The sequence below is a fragment of the Acomys minous genome, assembly GCF_964271855.1.
Source record: "Acomys minous genome assembly, chromosome: 11".
NCBI classification, from domain to species: domain Eukaryota; kingdom Metazoa; phylum Chordata; class Mammalia; order Rodentia; family Muridae; genus Acomys; species Acomys minous.
The window spans coordinates 44,274,371-44,293,671 of NC_140492.1; the positions used below are offsets into that span (position 1 = coordinate 44,274,371).

Sequence of the window (19,301 nt, forward strand, 5' to 3'; positions counted from 1 at the left end):
TAAAGCTGCTTTTGTGCTACCATTGCAGGGCTTAATAGTTGTGGATGTGACTTTTTGTCTCTCACAGCCTAATGTAACAAACCTTATCCAAAAGATGGATCTTCTCCAATCTTCAGATATTTTTTATAACATTAAGATCCAAAGAAGCTCTCACAGGCCAACATAACAAACTTAATCCATGAGATGGAATCTTCTTCGTATCTTCAGATACTTTTTATGACATTAAGACCCAAAGAAGCACTAATCTGATTTCTAAGATACAGCATTAACCTTCCATCTTCTTTTTATCCTCACATTAAATTAAGGTGCTTAGAATAAACTTTAATCAATCGAGTTTTAAGACAACCATCTTAGTTCGGGTTTCTATTGCTGTGAAGAGACACTATGACCACAGCAACTCCTATAAAGGATAACATTTAATTGGAGCTGGCTTACAGTTTCCGAGTATTAGCTTAGTTCATTACCATTATAGCAGGAAGCATGCTGGCCTGAAGGCAGACATGGTGCTGGAGAAGAAGCTGAGAGTTCCAAACTTGGATCTGCAAGGAACAGAAAGATACCCAGAGCCACTGGCCTGGCTGGAACCTGAGACCTGTGACTCACTTCCTCCACAACATTACACCTACTCCCACTTGTGCCCGTCTCTGTTAGGCTACGGCACCATTTTCACTCAAATGACCACAAGAACACTATTTGTTCAAATTGTAACTACAAATAATAAGAGGAAACATGATAGTATGTATTTTAGAAAACTTATCCCATAAATAATTTAAGCAGATTTGAGTAATACTACAAATGAATTTAAGTTTTGTGTTTTCCTTTGGGACATGGTATACACACCAATCATCTCTAAATATTCAACTATGGTAAAACAGCGTGAACCAGATTAAAAACTTTTTAGAAAAGGAATATTAAGATTTAAGTTTCTGCTTTTAAAATCTGAGGTACACAGAATCAAAAACAAAATCAATCAAACTAAAACACAGCCAGAAAAGTACCCAATACACTACATGTTGAAAAGAAAAATAGGAATAAAAAAATCTACAAGAAACGAAAGTGGGGAAAGATGCTTTTCCTCCAAAGAAAAAGACTGAAATGAATGGACTTTGAGAAAGGCTACTAGCAATGTATTAGCGTAAAGCTGTCCCATCCATCTGAAGATGACATATTCCAAAGTTCTCATAGATGCCTTGAACCAGAGGTAGTACTACGTTCTACATGTATTATGATTTGTCCTATAATATACATTATACAGTTTAACTAACTCTTATTCTACTAACCTCCATGGTTTCAACCTTATGTAAAGCAAGACCTTACTGTGCAGCTCAACTGACATTGAACTTATGATCTAGCTCTCTGTTTTCAAAGTATGAGAGTTGAAGGCACACACTAGTATACCTAGCTACAAAGCTTAATTTATAACTTAGGTACTGCAAGGAAATAACTATGAACAATGATTTAAAAATAGTAAGTATAAAAATGCGCTGTAATGAGTTAATTATAGTATTGATCTCAAAATATTATTGTACTTCTCCAAAGTCCTTTAGTTATATGCGATATAATAGTTATATCCAAATTGACTACTTTTAAATGTGGCACCATTATTATATATCATAAAATAACAGTTAATTTAATATAGCATTTCAGAACCTGAGAATATGATTTGATAACTAGGCTTACTAGTAAGTAGCCAAATTGCAAGTAGAATATGAAGTAGAAACATGATGGATGAAGAGATGATTCATGATCCAAAATAGAGCAGGAACATACAAGATTTTACTAAAAAGTCATGTGCAATTTAAATTTTATACATAATTATTATGTCTATTTTTCAGATAAAAGCTTAGCATTGTAACTGAAACAATAAGGCCTATTAGGCAAATCTAACCTGGACCTTTTGGGTACCATTTGACCATGGATAGCTATGAACACAGCCTAAAATACTGTAGATAATGTCATATCACAATGTCAAAGTATCCAACTTTTCAGCTGCATACACATTTCAGGTGCTCAAAAGCATGTGTAACTAATGGTTACTGGGTAGCACACAGACTACTTCTATGTGGTGACCTGGGGTTCTATCAATTCTCAGTGTCTAGAGATGTTATGTTCTCTTTTCTCTAAAATTTTGGTTCACTAATTTTAACTTTTTATTCTTTTCATTTTACAGAGCTTTTGCCTCTGTAATCTTGAGTGCTGGGATTAAAGGCATGAGCTACCACCACCTAGCTATAGTTCTTTTTTTTATTTATGTTTTATTTTTATTTTTCCATACAGGGTTTCGCTGTGTAATAGGCCTGGCTATCCTAGAACTCTCTTTGTAGGTCAGGCTGGCCATGAATTCAAAGAGATCCACATCCTTCTGCCTCCTGAGTGCTAGGATTAAAGGCATGTGCCATCAGGAGTGGCCTCCAGACACAGTTCTTAATCATTAAATCATTAAAATGCAAACATATGATTAATTCCTAAACCCAAATTTATATTTTCTATGATTAAAATAACAGAAGCAAAACTAAACTCACAGAAATCATATATGGTTAAGAATGCATGGAATGATAGCATAACATGAAAATCAAAGTACTGATCTTAAATGTTTTCTTAAAAATATCACTTATTTTCTTCAAATGAAAAGTGCTAAAAAAAAATTCTTTTGTATGAATGAAATACCTAAACAAGCATATTAACTTTTGCTTTACAATTCAATTAAAAACTATTTATACATTAAATGTGTGTTATACCACAGGAAATAACATTTCTAACTAGTTAGAATAGAAACCCAATCATCCTTGAAATAACCCTTGATAATGGGTTTGTCAACATACAACATTTTAAGGAGCCTGATAGAAGTAGATCACACTTGTAATCCCAGTGCTTGGGAGGCCAAGGTAGGAGTCACCAATGAGTTACACAGTGAGTTCAAGATCAGCCAAAATTATAGACCACAATAAAATAAAAACAGAAAGTGAGAGCGTTAAACACCATCTTAGGTTACTATAATGAGATATAAAAACAACAATAACAACAAAAAGCACCAAACACCAAACAAAAGAACTAAGGTAAGTTGTGAATAATCCTACAAATTATTAATTTTAAGAAACTGTGTAATCATTTAATGTAATAGACACTTCCCAATTTTAGTTATTTCTAATAACTAATGGATTGTTTTCAAATTTAGAGTTTAGGCTTTACATTATTTCATTTTAAATGCAGTAATAGAAAGTCCTTTCAATCTACTATTTTCCACTAACTTTAGAGAGAAATTTCCTTAGTGTCAGACTATTTCTCTTTTTACTAGTTGATCTGAGCCAATTTATCTTTAAGACCACTGTATCAAGAAAGTTTAACAAATATATTACTTCATGATGGTGATATTTTAGTCAATCAAGATCATATTTATTACTATAGACACAAAAGATATTGCCTAGTAATATTGTGTCCCTCATAGTCTGTGTCCATTCTAACATGTTCACACAATAAAGTGCTTAATAGTGCATTTATGTAATGTATCCATGGTTGATATTAAGTAATCCATGACTATAATCATACATGAAAAATATATGAGATACATTAAGAGCAAACATAGAAAAACCAAATCATAAATTCTTAAAAAAAAAAATCCTGTTCTAAAGATCAAATAAAATATCAATCAAATTAGGATTTTTACTAATGGATAGCAAGCAAATGATAACTGTTTTGGAGTTACGATTTCCACTTACTACCACCTCCAATATATAAATACATCAAATGTATTCATGTACAAATTCCCTCAAGCTATCATTGTTTATAAACTAAGATTCACAGTTTCTGGGTTTATTTTTCCACCACTTAAACTGTGGATCATTGCTATCATGTGAGAATGTTTATTCAACTCCTCTTGCTGAACTTTCACCAAAGACTCTTTCTCTTCCAAACGACCTTCTAATTGAGCCTTCTGTACTTCTAGGGAGGAAGCCTAAGGAGAGAGGAAAGAATGACAAGAGATAGAGAATAAATAGGCCAGAATGGATTTTCAGCTGAGATATTTTAAGTGTCTTTTAACCTTTACTTGTAAGTGTCAGTTTAGGGCAAATTACATATATTTTTATTAAGTCAGAAAGTGACTTAAGACAATATAAATTAGAACTCTTAAATTATGCTTTAAAGCCAATGATAGCAGTCAGCACTCAGGAGGCAGGTGGATTTCTGTACATTCAAGGCAAGATTGGTATACATAATGAGTTTGAGGCCACTTAGGGCTACAAAATGAGACCTGTTGGCGCACGCACACACGCACACAAGCACGCACACACGCGCACACACAGAGTCAATAAAGCAGCTACATGTTTTTTTCTTTTTGCAAAAGACAGTACATGCTATATAGTACTTTTAAAAATCCAGATTAATGCAGATTCCCCCCAAACTATAAATATTCCACCAAGTTTAATGCCCCTTGTTTGGAGGAATGCTGAGTGGATGTATCAACCATCAATAAAGCACTGCTTAACCAATCAGCTGGGCAGAAGTACAGGAAATGGAAGGCCGGGCTTGCTGGAGGAGGAAGAGCAAGTCTGGCAGTTGAGGGGGAGATGGTTGACTAGGTAAGAAGACAAAGGAGAGAAATGGCTGGAGAAGCATCTTAGTGCAAATGCTTGGAGTATATGTACTATATATCAGTTTAGAGTAGTTTGTTTATCATAGTTTAGGAGTTGATTTATATTAGTTTAGATTCTGCCCAGCGTTGTGCTAGCAACTTTAAAGTATGCCTCAGACTCTGTGTCTTTATTTAGCATCATAGGCTAAATCAATACATTTTAACTGTAACACCCTTGTTCATTTGCTCTGAGATATTTCAGTCATAAAGTTGGGCTATTCTTATCTTTTTGATAATAAATGGGCTAGAAAGCACAATTCATAGCTACTTCTCAAGTTAAACAATCAATAATATACAACCAGTAGATTAAAATTCATACGGTATGTCTATTATATATAACTTCACGCTCCATTTCCTCATTGTTAAGTTATAAGTGCTAATATTTTGATATTTGTAGATGTCAAAAAGAAGATAATTGAGAAAAAAAGTTTAGGAGTTCTTTGCAAATAACAAGGATCTAAGCAAATATAAAATCATAACCACTTGTGAAGTAGAGACAGAGCTATCAACCTATATAAAGCTACCGGTATGCCACATGAAGACCTATAAATCCCCTTTCTACATCCTCTACACCCTTAAAAGCTATAAATATGAAATCTTTAATGACTTTAAATTACTAAATAATCAGAGGCTAATTTATCTACGTTCAATCTTTTTAAAAACTACTTTTCTATTTTTCTGCAAGGAAAACCGAAGAGTCTTACCTTAATACTCAACTCTTTTCTTATCTGTTCTGTTCTGCTTAATTCTTTTTTAAGGAGATCAATGGTTCCCTGCTTGTCTTCCTTTTCCTTTTGTAAAACATTAATCTTCTCTTCTTGGGATTTTGCTTTTTTGTGCAAATCTAAAACAAACAAATAGCCATGTGATTATGAAAAAGTAGCCATTATAAAAGAAAACAATGAGGAAGGTGATAAAACATCTTGTTGGAAATATTTTTTATATAAAATTTACTGAGTAAATGAAATATCTCAAAGGAGGGAGAGATGCCTTAAAAAGCAGAAGTGCTTACAATCACCTGAAATAACCCCTGGAACTACATGGCAGAAGGAGAGAGCTGACTCTTTTAAGTTGTCCTCTTCCCTACATGGGCAACCCTTACCCCCCACATGATAAATGTAGAGAATAAATACATAAAACAAGATACACCCAAATTATTTCTTTTTACCAGCATTCTTTATAAAGCAGCAAATCTTTATGTCTTTTCTGACTTTCTCTGCTCTAAATAAGCATTTGGGGGGGGGGGGGGTAAGGGAGGGAAACACACAGAGCTTAAGGGCTACTAGAAATCAGAGAGCAAAACCCAATGCAAATAAAGCAGTCTTAGTCTCTGCACTAAGGAGGGTAAGTTAGAGCAGGAATGCCTTTGTGGGTCATTTCACAGTGTCAGAATTCAAAGACTAGTAACTGTAAGTTACCCAGTACTGCCACCTGCTGTTATATTAAACATTTTACTTTTTAAAAAGCCATCATTTCTTGTAACTCCTAGAGTTGGGGGGTGGAGGAAGGATGCGGAAAGACAACATTTTCTACTTGATCAATTGAATGAACATGATTTTTGAAAGTTTAAAGAGAAGGGAAGTTGTTTAGGAAGTAATTTAAAATTTGAGAAAAAGAACAGCTGGAGCTTAAGAGATGGTTCAGCAGTTTAGAGCCGGTACTGTTTTTGCAGAGAATCACTTTCCTGCAATACCTCTTCAATGGCCACTTGGACTCAGGTGCATAGACCCAACACACACACGCAAACTAAAACAACCTATGCTCTGATATTCTTCCAAAGCAAACTATGATGAAAACACAGCATCGCAAAAAAAAGCGACTTACTTGTTAATTTATATTCTCTGTCCACTAACTGGCTCTGGACTTCTTTTCTCTGTTCTTCTTTCTCTATCAACTGAGCAATAGTTCTAAAGTTATAAAAGAAAAATTATTGAACCAAATTATTAGTGCTATTTTGTTCCCCAAATGTATTAAGTAAAAATCATAAGAACTGTAATTACCTATACATGTGCCAAGTTTATACTGTAATCTAAAAGAAGAGTTCTACTAGCTAGCAATAGAAAACAATTCTATGTAGAAAGAGAATCATTGTCTTTACAAAATAACAAATAATTAGAATATAGAAATAGAGGTTTTACTTTTCATTTTGTTGTTTGAGTGACTCGTTCAACCTTCTCACTGTCTCAATCTGTTTATTCAGAGACTCACAGGTTGTCTGTAAGTCGGTATTCTTCTTCTCAGTAGTTTCATTTCTAAAAAGACAGAAATGTGTTAGTGTCTTCATGGAGGAAAGCAGCACGGACATCTGGAAGTACCTATCAAAATTATAAATGCTTATGCTCCTTAATTACACAGTTTACCTAAAGAGTTCATTGCATGGCATAGTAAACTATACTCAATGACAACAAAAGGCAAGTAGTGACACAAATTTCTGTGGTATTAGGTAAAATGACATGAAAGTCCCAATGGATAACTAATTTGATTAGCTGAAATCACCAACTGTCCATTTTAATATTAGTATTAACTGTGACAACTAAATTGACTCTATAATTTCTTTAAAATTATGTATGGATTATATGTGTGTATATGAGCACATGTGTGTTATAGTGTGAGTGTATGAACGTGTGAGCTCTCTCCTTCCACCATGAATGTTCTGGGCAATCAAGGCAATCAATCTTGGCTTTCCAGGCTTGGAGCAAGTACCTTTATGCATTGAACCATCTTGCTGGCCCTCATTCAATAACCTGTGATGATGAGTGCCTCAGTATCAAGCACTGTTTGTTCTAGGCCACACTGAAAACAAACTGGCTTGCTTTTCCCTGGTAGAGTATTTCTCCTGCTACTAGCATTCCTTAGTTGGCTGTAGTTGTTTGTGTAGGGTTGAGGCCTCTTGGTCTTTTCACCACCCACCTTGGCATGTCTATGTTGTCCTTGTTCAGCTCATGTTAGGCAGTCTTAAATATTTTATGAATTACTTAATTTATGATGTCAGAACAATATAAAAGATGTTTTCAAAAACCATTTAGGGTTGAGGAAATGTGGCACATGCACTTAGGTCCTAACTTTACACAGAATCCTTGATTTACCTTTCAACAAGTTCCATGTAGGACTTTGTCAGTATTTCATGTTCTTCAGCCACAGACTCCAACTTCCTATTGTGTTGAAAGAGATGCTCAATATCATTTTGGACTCTTTCTGACTCGAGCTGTTGTGACTTCAGCAACACACTAAGCTCTTCCTTTTTTCTCTCAGCTTCTCTTAACATGGCTGCAAGTGTTCGTGCCTCAAAAGAAAATGAAACATACACTTTTCCACTATCACATACAATTACATTATGCTGTAATGTTTGGATAAAATGTACCGCATAGCTGGTGGCAGTCCCACAGGATTATTTTGCCTCATTATGATGTAGCCATCTTAGCTTAAGTACATTATGTGATGTTGGCACAACAAAACTGTCTAGCACACTTCTCAGAATGCATTAAGTAATGCATGCATGTAACATGAGGCACATTATAGTTGATAAACTGTACAATTTAAAAGAGCTATCAAATACCTAATTCAGCATCTACTTGCTAAAGAAAATTGTATCAGTTGTATATTCCTAAATTCTTCCAAATCTGATTCAGGTCAAAAGTCAGAACTGTTTCACATTCTTCAAGGTTTTGGAGTATCTGCACATACATAACAAATACATGAGACCCACATCCACCAGGACGTTTATTTACATTTTATATCCCTCATATACATAACCTGGAAGTAATTTTATGCAGTTTAAATTTGTGCATGAAATATTTTCACTGAAGGAGTTTCCACCTAAAATGTAACATTCAAACCCAGTTAAAATTAATTAATGTGTGTGTGTTTGTGTCGGAGTACATGCATACCACTGCACATGTGTGGAGGTGAGAGACTAACTTGTGGAACTAAGTTTTCTCTTTCCACCATCTGTGTCCTGGGGATTGAACCAAGCTTATCAAGATTGGTGACGAAGGTTTTACCTACTGCTCCATCTTACCAAGCCAACATTACAGATTTTGACTAGAAATGGACCTCCATGAATTATCTGGTTAGGTTAATAGATGTGGAACATTCCATCTCAATTTTGAATGGGGCCATTTCCCTTGCAAGGCAATCTGGAATGCATGAAATGGAGGTGAGCAAAGCATTAGAATGCTTGTCACTCTACTCTGTCACTGTGGGTATATGTGACCTATCACTTCAAACTCCCAGCACTTTGATTTCCCTGCCAAGAAAACTGAATTACAAGTTAAAATAAATTATTTCTTCCTTAAGTCGCTTTAGTCCATGTATTTTACTACAGCGACAGGAAAATTAACCAAAACAATAATGAATCCAGGGACAGGATATATGTTATTTCTTGACTCCTTCCTTTCAGCTTTATTTCTTTATAATTTTTAGGATACTTTTAACCTGAAAAGATTTTAAAGTTATTTTACTTACTAGCAATTTTAACTCCTCTTTCAAGCACCATACAATCTTATAATTTATTAATTCAAATAATGTAAAATTCCATCTTAATCTGTTAAGAATTTCATATTATTAAACTAACACTTCACTCATAAGGTATATTATTTTAATTACTAAATGTATAAAGCACTTACCATATGTCAAGAATGTATTAGAGCTTGGAGATTTGCAAATAGTCTTTAATATCACTAACAGGGTAGGAAGTAGTATGAATATCATATGGTTTGGAAAATGGTATGAAGACGCAAGCACAAGGTAGAGGTATAGAAGGAAAGCCAAACATACAAGTGAGAAAATGACCATAGAAGCTTCTGGGGATGTGGACACTTCAATGATAATTGAAGATGATGAGGTATTAAGCAAGAAAAGAGGAAAAGGTACCTTAAATATAGTTAAGGAAATTCAAAGCTAAGAAAAAAATAAGACTATGGGAAATTCTACCAAAATACAAATTAGTATAAGTAGTTACCCTCAGTGTATGAGCAAAAATGGAAGATGAATGGGATTGAGTTAGAATTTTTGTTTATGTCAAATTAAGGAATTTCAGTGACATCAGAGAGCACTGACAACTACCATGAAGCTCTAGAAAGACAGGATGAGGCACTCCTTCAGATACCCAGCAGTTGGCATAAAGGAAAAGAGAATAAAACACAGAAAACCACTGGACGTGCAAAGGGTGTCAAACAGAATTGAGGTAGAAAGACTACTTAAGAGCTCTCCTATGACCCTGAGTAAGTGCAGGTAGGAGGAGACAAATCAGAAAATTAGGTCTAATCAGCTGAACTTGGTGGATAATACAGAGGTAAACAGTGATTTCCAGGTTTCTAAGTCAGAAAATTCAAGCAGTACTAGACAACTCTTTATATGTATGTTTTAAGGGGTAAGTACTTTATTCAGAGTTTCAAGCATTTCCCAAATTACTAAATTCAGCAACACAGTGCCTTTAGTGCTCTGGAAAAAGCTCTCTGGCTTGCCATAACTTTGGGAACCCTGACATTTAGTAATGGCCGAAACTATACAGCAGAAAAACAAGGAAAGAAGGGGCTTATAATTTTGAGGATTTCTGACACTCAAGGGTAGAACATTAATGACATTTACACAAACACACATCAACCAGATAGAAAAGAAAGTGGAGATAATGTAGCTAAAAGTCAAGGGAAGAGAGCTCAGACTAGAAAATACTCGCACGAACTGCTCAAGACAGTTCACCTCAGTTATGTGTGTTAATAAGATCCTTGTAACTAGCACTGTGCATGTTTCCCACCTCACAGAAAGTGAGGCTTTCTACCAGCCACTCATGTTTTACTGTATAGTGTACAGACCTCTGTCTCTGCTTGAGTTCTTTGACAGCGATACTGCGCAATCAGTCTGTCGGCCTGTGCAAGAGCCAAGGCTTTTGCTTCCAGGAGATCTTGCAACCTGCTCTCTTTAGACTAGAAGAAAATACACCATTAATGTCTATGGTTTCGGAAAACACCTGTAAAATGCATTTACAAGTACAGTTATAATAGGAGTGTACTCACGGCTAATGTAGAAAGTTTCATTTCATAAATATCCATTATGTCAGATATTCTTACATCATTAATCTGATCCTTTACCTGGTTTTAACAGAGTTCACATCAGAAAATTATAAATTTAGCAAAAGAAAGAAAGTCTACTTTGCAACTAAACCATTAAACCCAAAGAGTTTACCCTACTAAATCAGGTAGATTAAAATATTTCACTAATTTGGCTATCTGACAAAGTTTAGTGTTCATTTGGTGATCTAAAAATATTCCTTAAGCTTCATGGGCAGAAAAGAAGGGGGCTAGAATAAGAATGACATCTTTAAAAAAATGTTTACATTTTATAACTGTTTTTTTTCCTTTGAAAAAGTGCAGATTTTACTTTTTATGTAAAAGAGTAAAGTTTCAGTGATAAAATCTGCACCTAAAGCTGTCAAAATAAATCTGTAATCAGAGCTAACACTTAGCTGCCTAGTATCAAGCAAGCCCATTTACAGTGCTATTTATCACTCACCGTCACTCCAGCCTGAAGTTTCTCTATTAGCTCCTCAATGTTCAGTGCAGGAGCATTATCTTTTGAAAGAGGAGGTGTTAAGCCCTTTGTTGATGTTGAAAAACAGTGATGTAAGGGCTGCAAAGGCATTTTCCTGGGCATATGTTCAATTTCTTGCTGTCTGTATACATTGTTTGCTGCTATACTTTCTCCAAGTCTGAATAAGCATCAAAAAGAAAAAGCAATCACAAAAAGAGAGCAAAGGCAAAGCTGTTATAGAACTGTGGTATGATTTAGAATGAGTCTTATTTGGGAACTACAAGTCTTGAGTTGCATTGAAAATCACCTGCCTGGTAACCACAATAATACAAACTTTGGAAAAACATTCTAAATTTTCCCCAGTACTCTTTTCTACTTACAATCCTTTATAATGAAAATTCCACATTTGGTTTGGAGGCATTCTACCACTAGTTAGTGAGTGTGGATTATTTGTAGTGAGAACAAAGTTACTGTATTACTCAGAACAACATTCTTATCACAGATGGTAACATCCGGTCTCATCGATCTTCTCTGCTAACCCTTCTTTCTTTTTTCTCACCCAGTATGTCCTCATCAAACTGACTTCTCTTCTGCTCCACTGAAAGCCAACCCTGACTATGGCTCAAGGCCCTGAATGAGCTGTACCTTTATATGAAACTCTTCTATCAGAAGTAAGCTGGTTACCATAAGATCTTGGTTCAAATTTACCTCCCCAAAGAGGCCTCCATTAGTCAGCTACATAATATGAATAATTAGCCACTCCTTTCCATAGTGATAGGCATTATATGAACCTTTATTAAAAAAAAAAAAAAAACCAAAGTAACAAAATATAGTAAGATAAAACAAAAACTAACATATTAGAATAGGACAAAACAAACATAAGAGCCCAAGAAAAGGCACAAGAATAAGACAACCACTCATTCGCATATTCAGGAATCCCACAAAAACACTAAACTGGAAGCCATAATATATTAGCAGAGGACCTGTGCAGACTTGGCTAGGCCCTGAGCAATTGCCTCAGTCTGACTTCATATGATCTTTGATCATGTTGATTTAGAGCCTTGTTTCCTTGGTGTCCTCCATCCTCCTGGCTCTTACACTCTTTATGCCTCCTCCTCTGCTGGGTTTCCTGAGCCCAGAGGGGAGGGATTTGATGGAGTCATCCTGTATTAGGTCTCTTATTCCTCTCTCTATCTATCTCTGTACTTGTACTTGTTACCATCTATTGGAAGAGGAAGCTTCTCTGATGATGACTAAGCAAGGCACTGTTCTATGAGTATAGCAGAATGTCTTTTGAGTCATTCTACTGTGTTTTTGTTTTTTTGTTTTTTCAAGAACAGTAGTATTTTAATTTACCGTAGGTCCCTGGGCTATGTACTCTGCTCACGCTCTAGGTTCTAGCCTACTCCCAGCTTTTCTCAGTTGCCTATAGCTCAGTTGCCTATAGCTCTTGCTTAGGGTTGAGAACTTGAGGGCTTTTCCCCGTTCATTTTGTCATGTATGCATGCATACATATGTATGCATACAATAACAATGAAATAATGAAAGAAGAAATCATAAATCTGAAGAACAGGGAGGAGTATATGAGAAGGTTTAGAGAGGCAGGAAAGGAAAGGAAGAAATGTAATTATAATATCAGAAATAAAAAATATTTTGCTAAACATAAATGTCAAAATGTATAAGTTTTTGGGTTGGGTTTTCTAATTAAAAATATTTATTAGATTGTGTGTTAGGCCTCGAATTTGTTTTCTCCCTTTACACTACTATCACCAAGTAAAGCGAGGAGTGATACTGCTATTGCACTGGTATTGGACTTGCATTTACTGGTTCTTCAATTCTTAATTCATGACTGACTATCTGCAAAATGCAACTAAAGTCACTTAACAGCATGGATTATCAAACTCATTTCTTACTTTTACAGAGTGAAAACAGCATGGACGAGAGAAGATAATACTGAAATGAATGATGTGGCTTTGGCTTGATGAAACTATTGACAAAATAAAAACTTGTTCACTGGCCTGTTTATTGACCTCTAGTTTCAAATTACTCAAGCAATTTTTATAAATTCTATTACATAAACCACTTAAAGTTCTAAAATCTAAATCCCAACTACAGACTATAGTAACCATTCAATTTACAGAGTCTCGCCTCCTGACACAAATCCAATAAAAAAAAAACAAAGCAAAACAACAAATAAAATTTAAAAACCCAACAGCATTTTAAATATACTATTATGTGAAATTAAATATAGTAAATTTTTTCACCTGGCCATCACCTACTGCATTTTATAATTGAAAACATCGTATTTCAGAATCCTCCCACTGACCTCTCCCAGCTGAGATCATGCAGTTCTTAGGATGTGATGGCAAACAAATAAGAAAAGAGAAGTTCTTGTATAAAAAGATGTGTAGCAGCTGGTTCAAACTTCAGTGTCTAGAACCTTTGTTCAGAAGAGGTGATTAAGAGACAAAAAAAAAAAAAAAAAAAAAAAAAAGCACGACTAATATATCTAATTACCTGCATCTATGCTTTCTTTGAGAAAGTAAACATTTGGCTTTTTCTGTTACAGGAATCAAAATTATTTGAACAGTTATTGACAATTACAATAAAATCTGCAGTTTACCAATTTATTAATAAATATACATGGAGGATTATGAAGAAACATGGCATGGCATTCACACTGCACTAAAGAGATACTACAAATGGCTACTACTCACACTAAGGCAGGGAAATCTGGCAGTGGAGCAGCTTCCAGCAATATCCCCAATCCGGACTGGACTTGTTCTCTATTATCTGATGTTAAAGCAAAAGCCAAAGGAGTAATCAGACGTGGATCCTAAACAAACCAGAAACCAGGAAGTAAGAGGCGGAAAGACCACACACTGCCCAGGCCTTGGTCAAGGGTGAGCATATCCTAAGGTATTCCTACTTGAAGTGTGCATGTAGATGAACTTTGCCACCCTGCAGCTATTTATACTGTATTGCAATCCATATTAATAAACAAATAAACAAAAATATCCAGGAAAAGGCTTCCATGTTTTAAATTCTGCCTTCCAGAATTGACTTAAGTATTTTGATAAATTTAAATTACTCAGAATCAAATGGTAGTTAGATACTGTTTTATTTCTAATAAAACTTTGGCCAATCACTTCTAAATTAAAAGCATCAAATATATTACTCAAATGAATGCATATTAGAAAATCTAATACACTTCAAAGTTCCTCATGACAGTATTTTACACTAGTATCACAGTCTCTAAAGTCATCTACTATGAAAAAGCATCTAAAAACAGAAGTTAAAAAACCAGACTTATAATTTTTTGTTTTGTATGTATATGCATGTATACAGGCCAGTGATTCTATTGCTTTCCACCTTATTTTTTAAAACAAAGTCTCTCACTGAACCTGGAGCTCACCAACTGGGTAGACCAGTTGGTCATAAATCCCCTGGCATATCTGCCTCTCAGCACTGGGATGGACTCAGATATACTGTCAAACTCACTTTTTATGTGACTTTAAGCACTTACTTACTGAGTCATTTCCCTACCCTGACTCATTTTTTAAAACAAAAAATTGTTAGTGAAAAAATTATTAATATGTAAAGCCTTTATAATTAAAATGTTAAATGCTTAGTTTCAATCTTCACAACTCTCAATGGGATCCATTCACAATTTCTCCCAGAGCACAGAATCATTAATTGTGTAAGGGTAACTGAAGTACAAAGACAGAAAATACTTGCTCAAGCTCACACTGTCTAGCAACTTAGTTCAGCCAACTAAGAACCAAGCCTCTAAAGCATAATGCTTTTGTACCGTACACACGACCACTGTCTACCGGTTCAGTGCTGGCTTCTATTACATCTGAATGTTCACTGTCACCCTTTCTAAGCTACTTTATTAACTTAATTCAGCAAAAAGTAATTCTGCATTTTTGTTAGATAATTTATAAAAGTTATCTACGTAATATAGATAGTAACATGGGTAATGTTGAACCCTGCACTAAGCAAAGAAGCCAGATAAAACCAAAATGAAGTCCATTGATCTAAGTATTATGCAACCAAACTAAACTCTAGTTCTGTTTTCCCTAAAATAAGCAAATAGACTGCAATAGCACATAAAGATCTTTTTCATATAAGGAAAGTAACAGACAGGAACATTCTTAATTTGATAAACTCCTTTTCTATTTAAGAAACCCGTCTCCTCCAGTTCAGCTAAGAATACATGTGCATTATTAGATGTTACTAAGAGAGAATGAGGAACAGTAGTATGGCATGTTTTAAGTCCTAAGTTTGTGGTTTAAGAGGGAGTAGAAAATAAAATACAATTGAAATTTTAAACTAAATCTTGTAATTTTGTTTTCTAATAACATTTAGAACTTTCCACATATGGGTGGTGGTGGCACACGCCTTTATTCCCTACACTTGGGAGGCAGAGGCAGGCAGATCACCGGGAGTTTGAGGTCAGCTTATTCTACAAAGTGGTCCAGGACAGTCAAGGCTACACAGAGAAACCCTGTCCCAAAAAACCAAAAACCAAAAACAAACAACAACAAAAACCTTGTGAGCTAGCTATCTTCAGCACATCCTCACTAATCTTATCAGTCCCTTTCTTTCAGATGTTTTCTATTCCCTTATTATTTTATGTCACCAACCCTGCTTAAAATTCAAAGCTTACCTAGGGAATTTGGCCCAGATAGAAAATCTGAGTTTAATACAAATTTGGGTATGTTCTTTTAACCCTGTGTTAGGGAGGCAGACAAACAGATTGCTGCAGCTCACTAGTGACCAGCCTACCTCATTCGGTTAGGTCCAGAACAGCAAAGAACCTCATGTTGTAAAAAAAAAAAAAAAAAGGTGGATAGGGCACAAGGAATTATATTCCAAGTCATTAAACATATGTGTATCTCACAGGTTTATACACACACACACACACACACACACACACACACACACACACACACACAGTCTTTCCCCATACTAACATAAACCAAGAAATCTGCAAGTACAACACAATGAAAGAAAGGCTGAGAAACCATTATTGTGAACATTCTTCACCTTAGAACCTAGAGGAATTTAGATTGAATTTTTAAGAAATTACATACAACAAGGATATTCTAAACAGAAGACAGAATTCTCAAATCTTTTCATGGTCAATTCTAAGAGAAATAGAATATTAAAGCAGAAATTAAGATAGGCATGATGCATAGGCTTGTAATCCTTGACTTAGGAGGCCGAGGCAGAAGAATGGAGAGTTCAAAGTCAAGCTGATTTACATGGTGATATGATGTCTGAACAAATAAACAAAAAAATCAAGAAAGAAACAAAGGGAGAACTATTACACACCTAGGTAAGGGACTGCTCAGACACAAGGACCTGAGTCCAATCCTTAGGACCCACCTAGATTGAAGGACATGGTGGCACATCTGTACCCATATATCCCTAGGAGTGGGAGGTAGGAAGACAGGAGACACAGGTGGATCTGTAGAGTTCACTGACCAGCCAGCCTAGCTAAACTGGTGAGCTCCAGGACAGTGAGCTCACTCTAGACTCAAAGAGGGGGTAAGGGGGAAAGTAGCAAGCAGTTGAAGAGAACACACAACACTGACCTTCCACACGCATACACATATACATATCTACACACACACACACACACACACACACACACACACACACACACACACACCCCACAGGACTATGTGTATATCTATTAGATACATACACATGCACACAATGAATCAATTGGTAATAAAATGTGTGAAGAGTTTGAAGTTACCTGAAGGATTTTGTAGAAGCTTACTTCCATACCAGGAACCAATTGTTTAAGTTTGTTCATCAAATTAAGAGTTTTCAAAATAACATCAGCAGCAAGTTTGCTTTAAAAATAAAAGTCACATTTAAATCAGATAACTAAAAAATTAGCATATTTTTGTGTATAATTCTAAAGTAAATGAAAAACCTAAAACAAATTTGTTTTTAAAACTCAAGAAGATAAAGTATTACTTCTAAGAGTTAAAAACTTAATATTTTTAGTACTCAAGTTCCAGAATGCACAAATTAGTATTGAGTCTTAATTTCAGACTGTTAACTACCTTTAAATTAGTACTGAGTCTAAATTTCAGACTGTTTTCTACTTTTAAACACTAATGTGGTTCACAAACCTAAAAAAGCTGTGTGACAAGGACGACCATGGGGTACATGCTGGGTTCTCATTCAGAAGGCGAACAGAATAGATGCTAGAAGCTGTTGTAGAGAGGCAACAGGACAGGAGCCCACCATAGAGGTCCTCTGAGAGACTCCACCCAGCAGGGGATTGGAGCAGAAGCTGAATCTCACAGCCAAATTTTGGGCAGAGGGCAGGGAGTCTTATGGAAGACTGGGGGTGGAGGTGGGTGCAGGGGGGACAGAAGACCCCAGAGGGCATAGGAGCTCCACAAGACCAACAAAGCCAACAAATCTGGGCCCAGGGGTGCTGGTGGAGACTGATGCACCAAATGAGGATCATGCATCAAAGAGGACCTAGACCTTCTTCTCAGACGTAGCCCATAGGCAGCTTAGCCTCCATATGGGTCCCCTAAGGAGAGCAGGGGCTCTCCCTGCCATGGACTCTGTTCCCTACTTTTTGATCACTTCCCCCTGGTGGGGTGCCTTACCAGGCCACAGAGGAAAAGGATGCAGGCAGTACTGATGGGACTTAGTAGGCTGGGGGTCAGTTAATCGTGGAGAAGGGCACCCCCTTCTTTACAGACCAGGGGAGAGGCATACGGGGGAAGAGGGAGGGAAGATGGCACCAGAGGGAATGAGGGAGAGGACGACAACAGGGATGTAAAGTGAATAAATTTTTAAAAATAAATTTAAATAAAAAGAAAAACAGAAAAATAATACCAATGTGGTTCAAATGTCTTCTGAATGAAGTACAAGTATTAGAATATTGTTCATTTTATTCTCCATAACTGTTTCTAATACTAAAACAAACAAAAAACAACAAAACCCCACAATAACGTAGAGAATGAATGATACATGACCATGTACTCATTCTACTTTGCATCTGAAAGGGAATACAAAATTTAATGACTGCTGAGATAGCCCAATTTAGGGTAAGGCTGTTTTCCGTGAAGCCTGGTGACCTAGGCTCAATCCATGGGACTCCCACAGCCTGTCCTGATGTCTACATCCCCACCCCCTGCCGCCACACACACAGAATATCTCTACCAAAAAGATTTAAAAGTGAAAAGATAATTTTTGTTCTTCATGAATATAACTGCTAACAGTTATGCCATTTACGGAAGTGGGAACGAATTATCCTGTCTGGCATTTATCAGGGTCTCATTAATATTCAGTAGGAGGACTTATTCAAGAGAGGGCAGGGCATACATGACCGCCCTTTACTCGCAGTGAGCATCCACCTTCATCTAAAGCTCTGATGTGCGAAGGAAGAGTTGTCCTTGTTATTAAGAAGTTTTCAGCAAGGACTGGGTTTCTTGTGCTGAAATCAGCCATTTCGTCATACTTTTCTCTTTAAAAATGTAAGATTAAATGAAGCAAAAAATTTACCAAGCCAATGTCAAAAGGAAATTTAGAAGAAAAATGTTCAGGCTCTGTAATTTTTCTTTCACATATGTACAGAGGAAAAAAAAGTTAGAATGAAACACAAGCTACAGATGTCAAAACCTTTCAGCAGAAGTATGCAATCCACAAACTGAATTTTTTTTCAAAAAAAATCAAAAAAATTCCAGCTATCCTTTGAGTAAACAGAATAAAACTAAGGATGATCCTTAAATATGAAAACTACACTTTATAATTTTTACTGCCTTTACCAATATGCATTTTGGATTTGAGATACTCACCACAATTCAGAATCTGCTACCTTTGTTCCAAACCCGAGGTCGATCTTGCCATATGTAAACTGTTGCTCTATCAGCGTGGTGCACTTTATAGTAGTCAATACTTTTACAACTTGCATTTTCAGAGTATCATCTCCACACAGAGGTTAAATTTAGTTAAGATACACAAACATACATGTACTTGGTATACAGTGTAGTTGTACATAACTTACACCATTCAGAATACTTTCCGTCAAGTTATGTCATCATTGGAACTCAGTGCGATTATTTTAGCTGCTTTAGAAAATTAGAACTCTAAAGTATTA

General features: G+C 35.8%; 1 protein-coding gene across 1 annotated transcript in view; it reads right to left on the reverse strand.

The window, feature by feature from the left end:
• Positions 1-1,754: 1,754 nt before the first annotated feature.
• The window catches only part of CIP2A (cellular inhibitor of PP2A), a 30,101-nt gene continuing 12,554 nt past the window's right edge, over positions 1,755-19,301 (reverse strand). The window contains exons 11-21 of the mRNA XM_084802250.1: positions 19,000-19,141; positions 16,929-17,028; positions 13,876-13,994; positions 11,141-11,336; positions 10,645-10,719; positions 10,444-10,554; positions 7,717-7,913; positions 6,769-6,882; positions 6,455-6,537; positions 5,335-5,474; positions 1,755-3,952 (exon numbers count right to left, since the gene is read on the reverse strand). Of these exons, the coding sequence (XP_084658376.1) occupies positions 3,782-3,952; positions 5,335-5,474; positions 6,455-6,537; positions 6,769-6,882; positions 7,717-7,913; positions 10,444-10,554; positions 10,645-10,719; positions 11,141-11,336; positions 13,876-13,994; positions 16,929-17,028; positions 19,000-19,141 (1,448 nt within the window). The 3' untranslated portion in view covers positions 1,755-3,781. The remainder of the gene's footprint in view (positions 3,953-5,334; positions 5,475-6,454; positions 6,538-6,768; positions 6,883-7,716; positions 7,914-10,443; positions 10,555-10,644; positions 10,720-11,140; positions 11,337-13,875; positions 13,995-16,928; positions 17,029-18,999; positions 19,142-19,301) is intronic.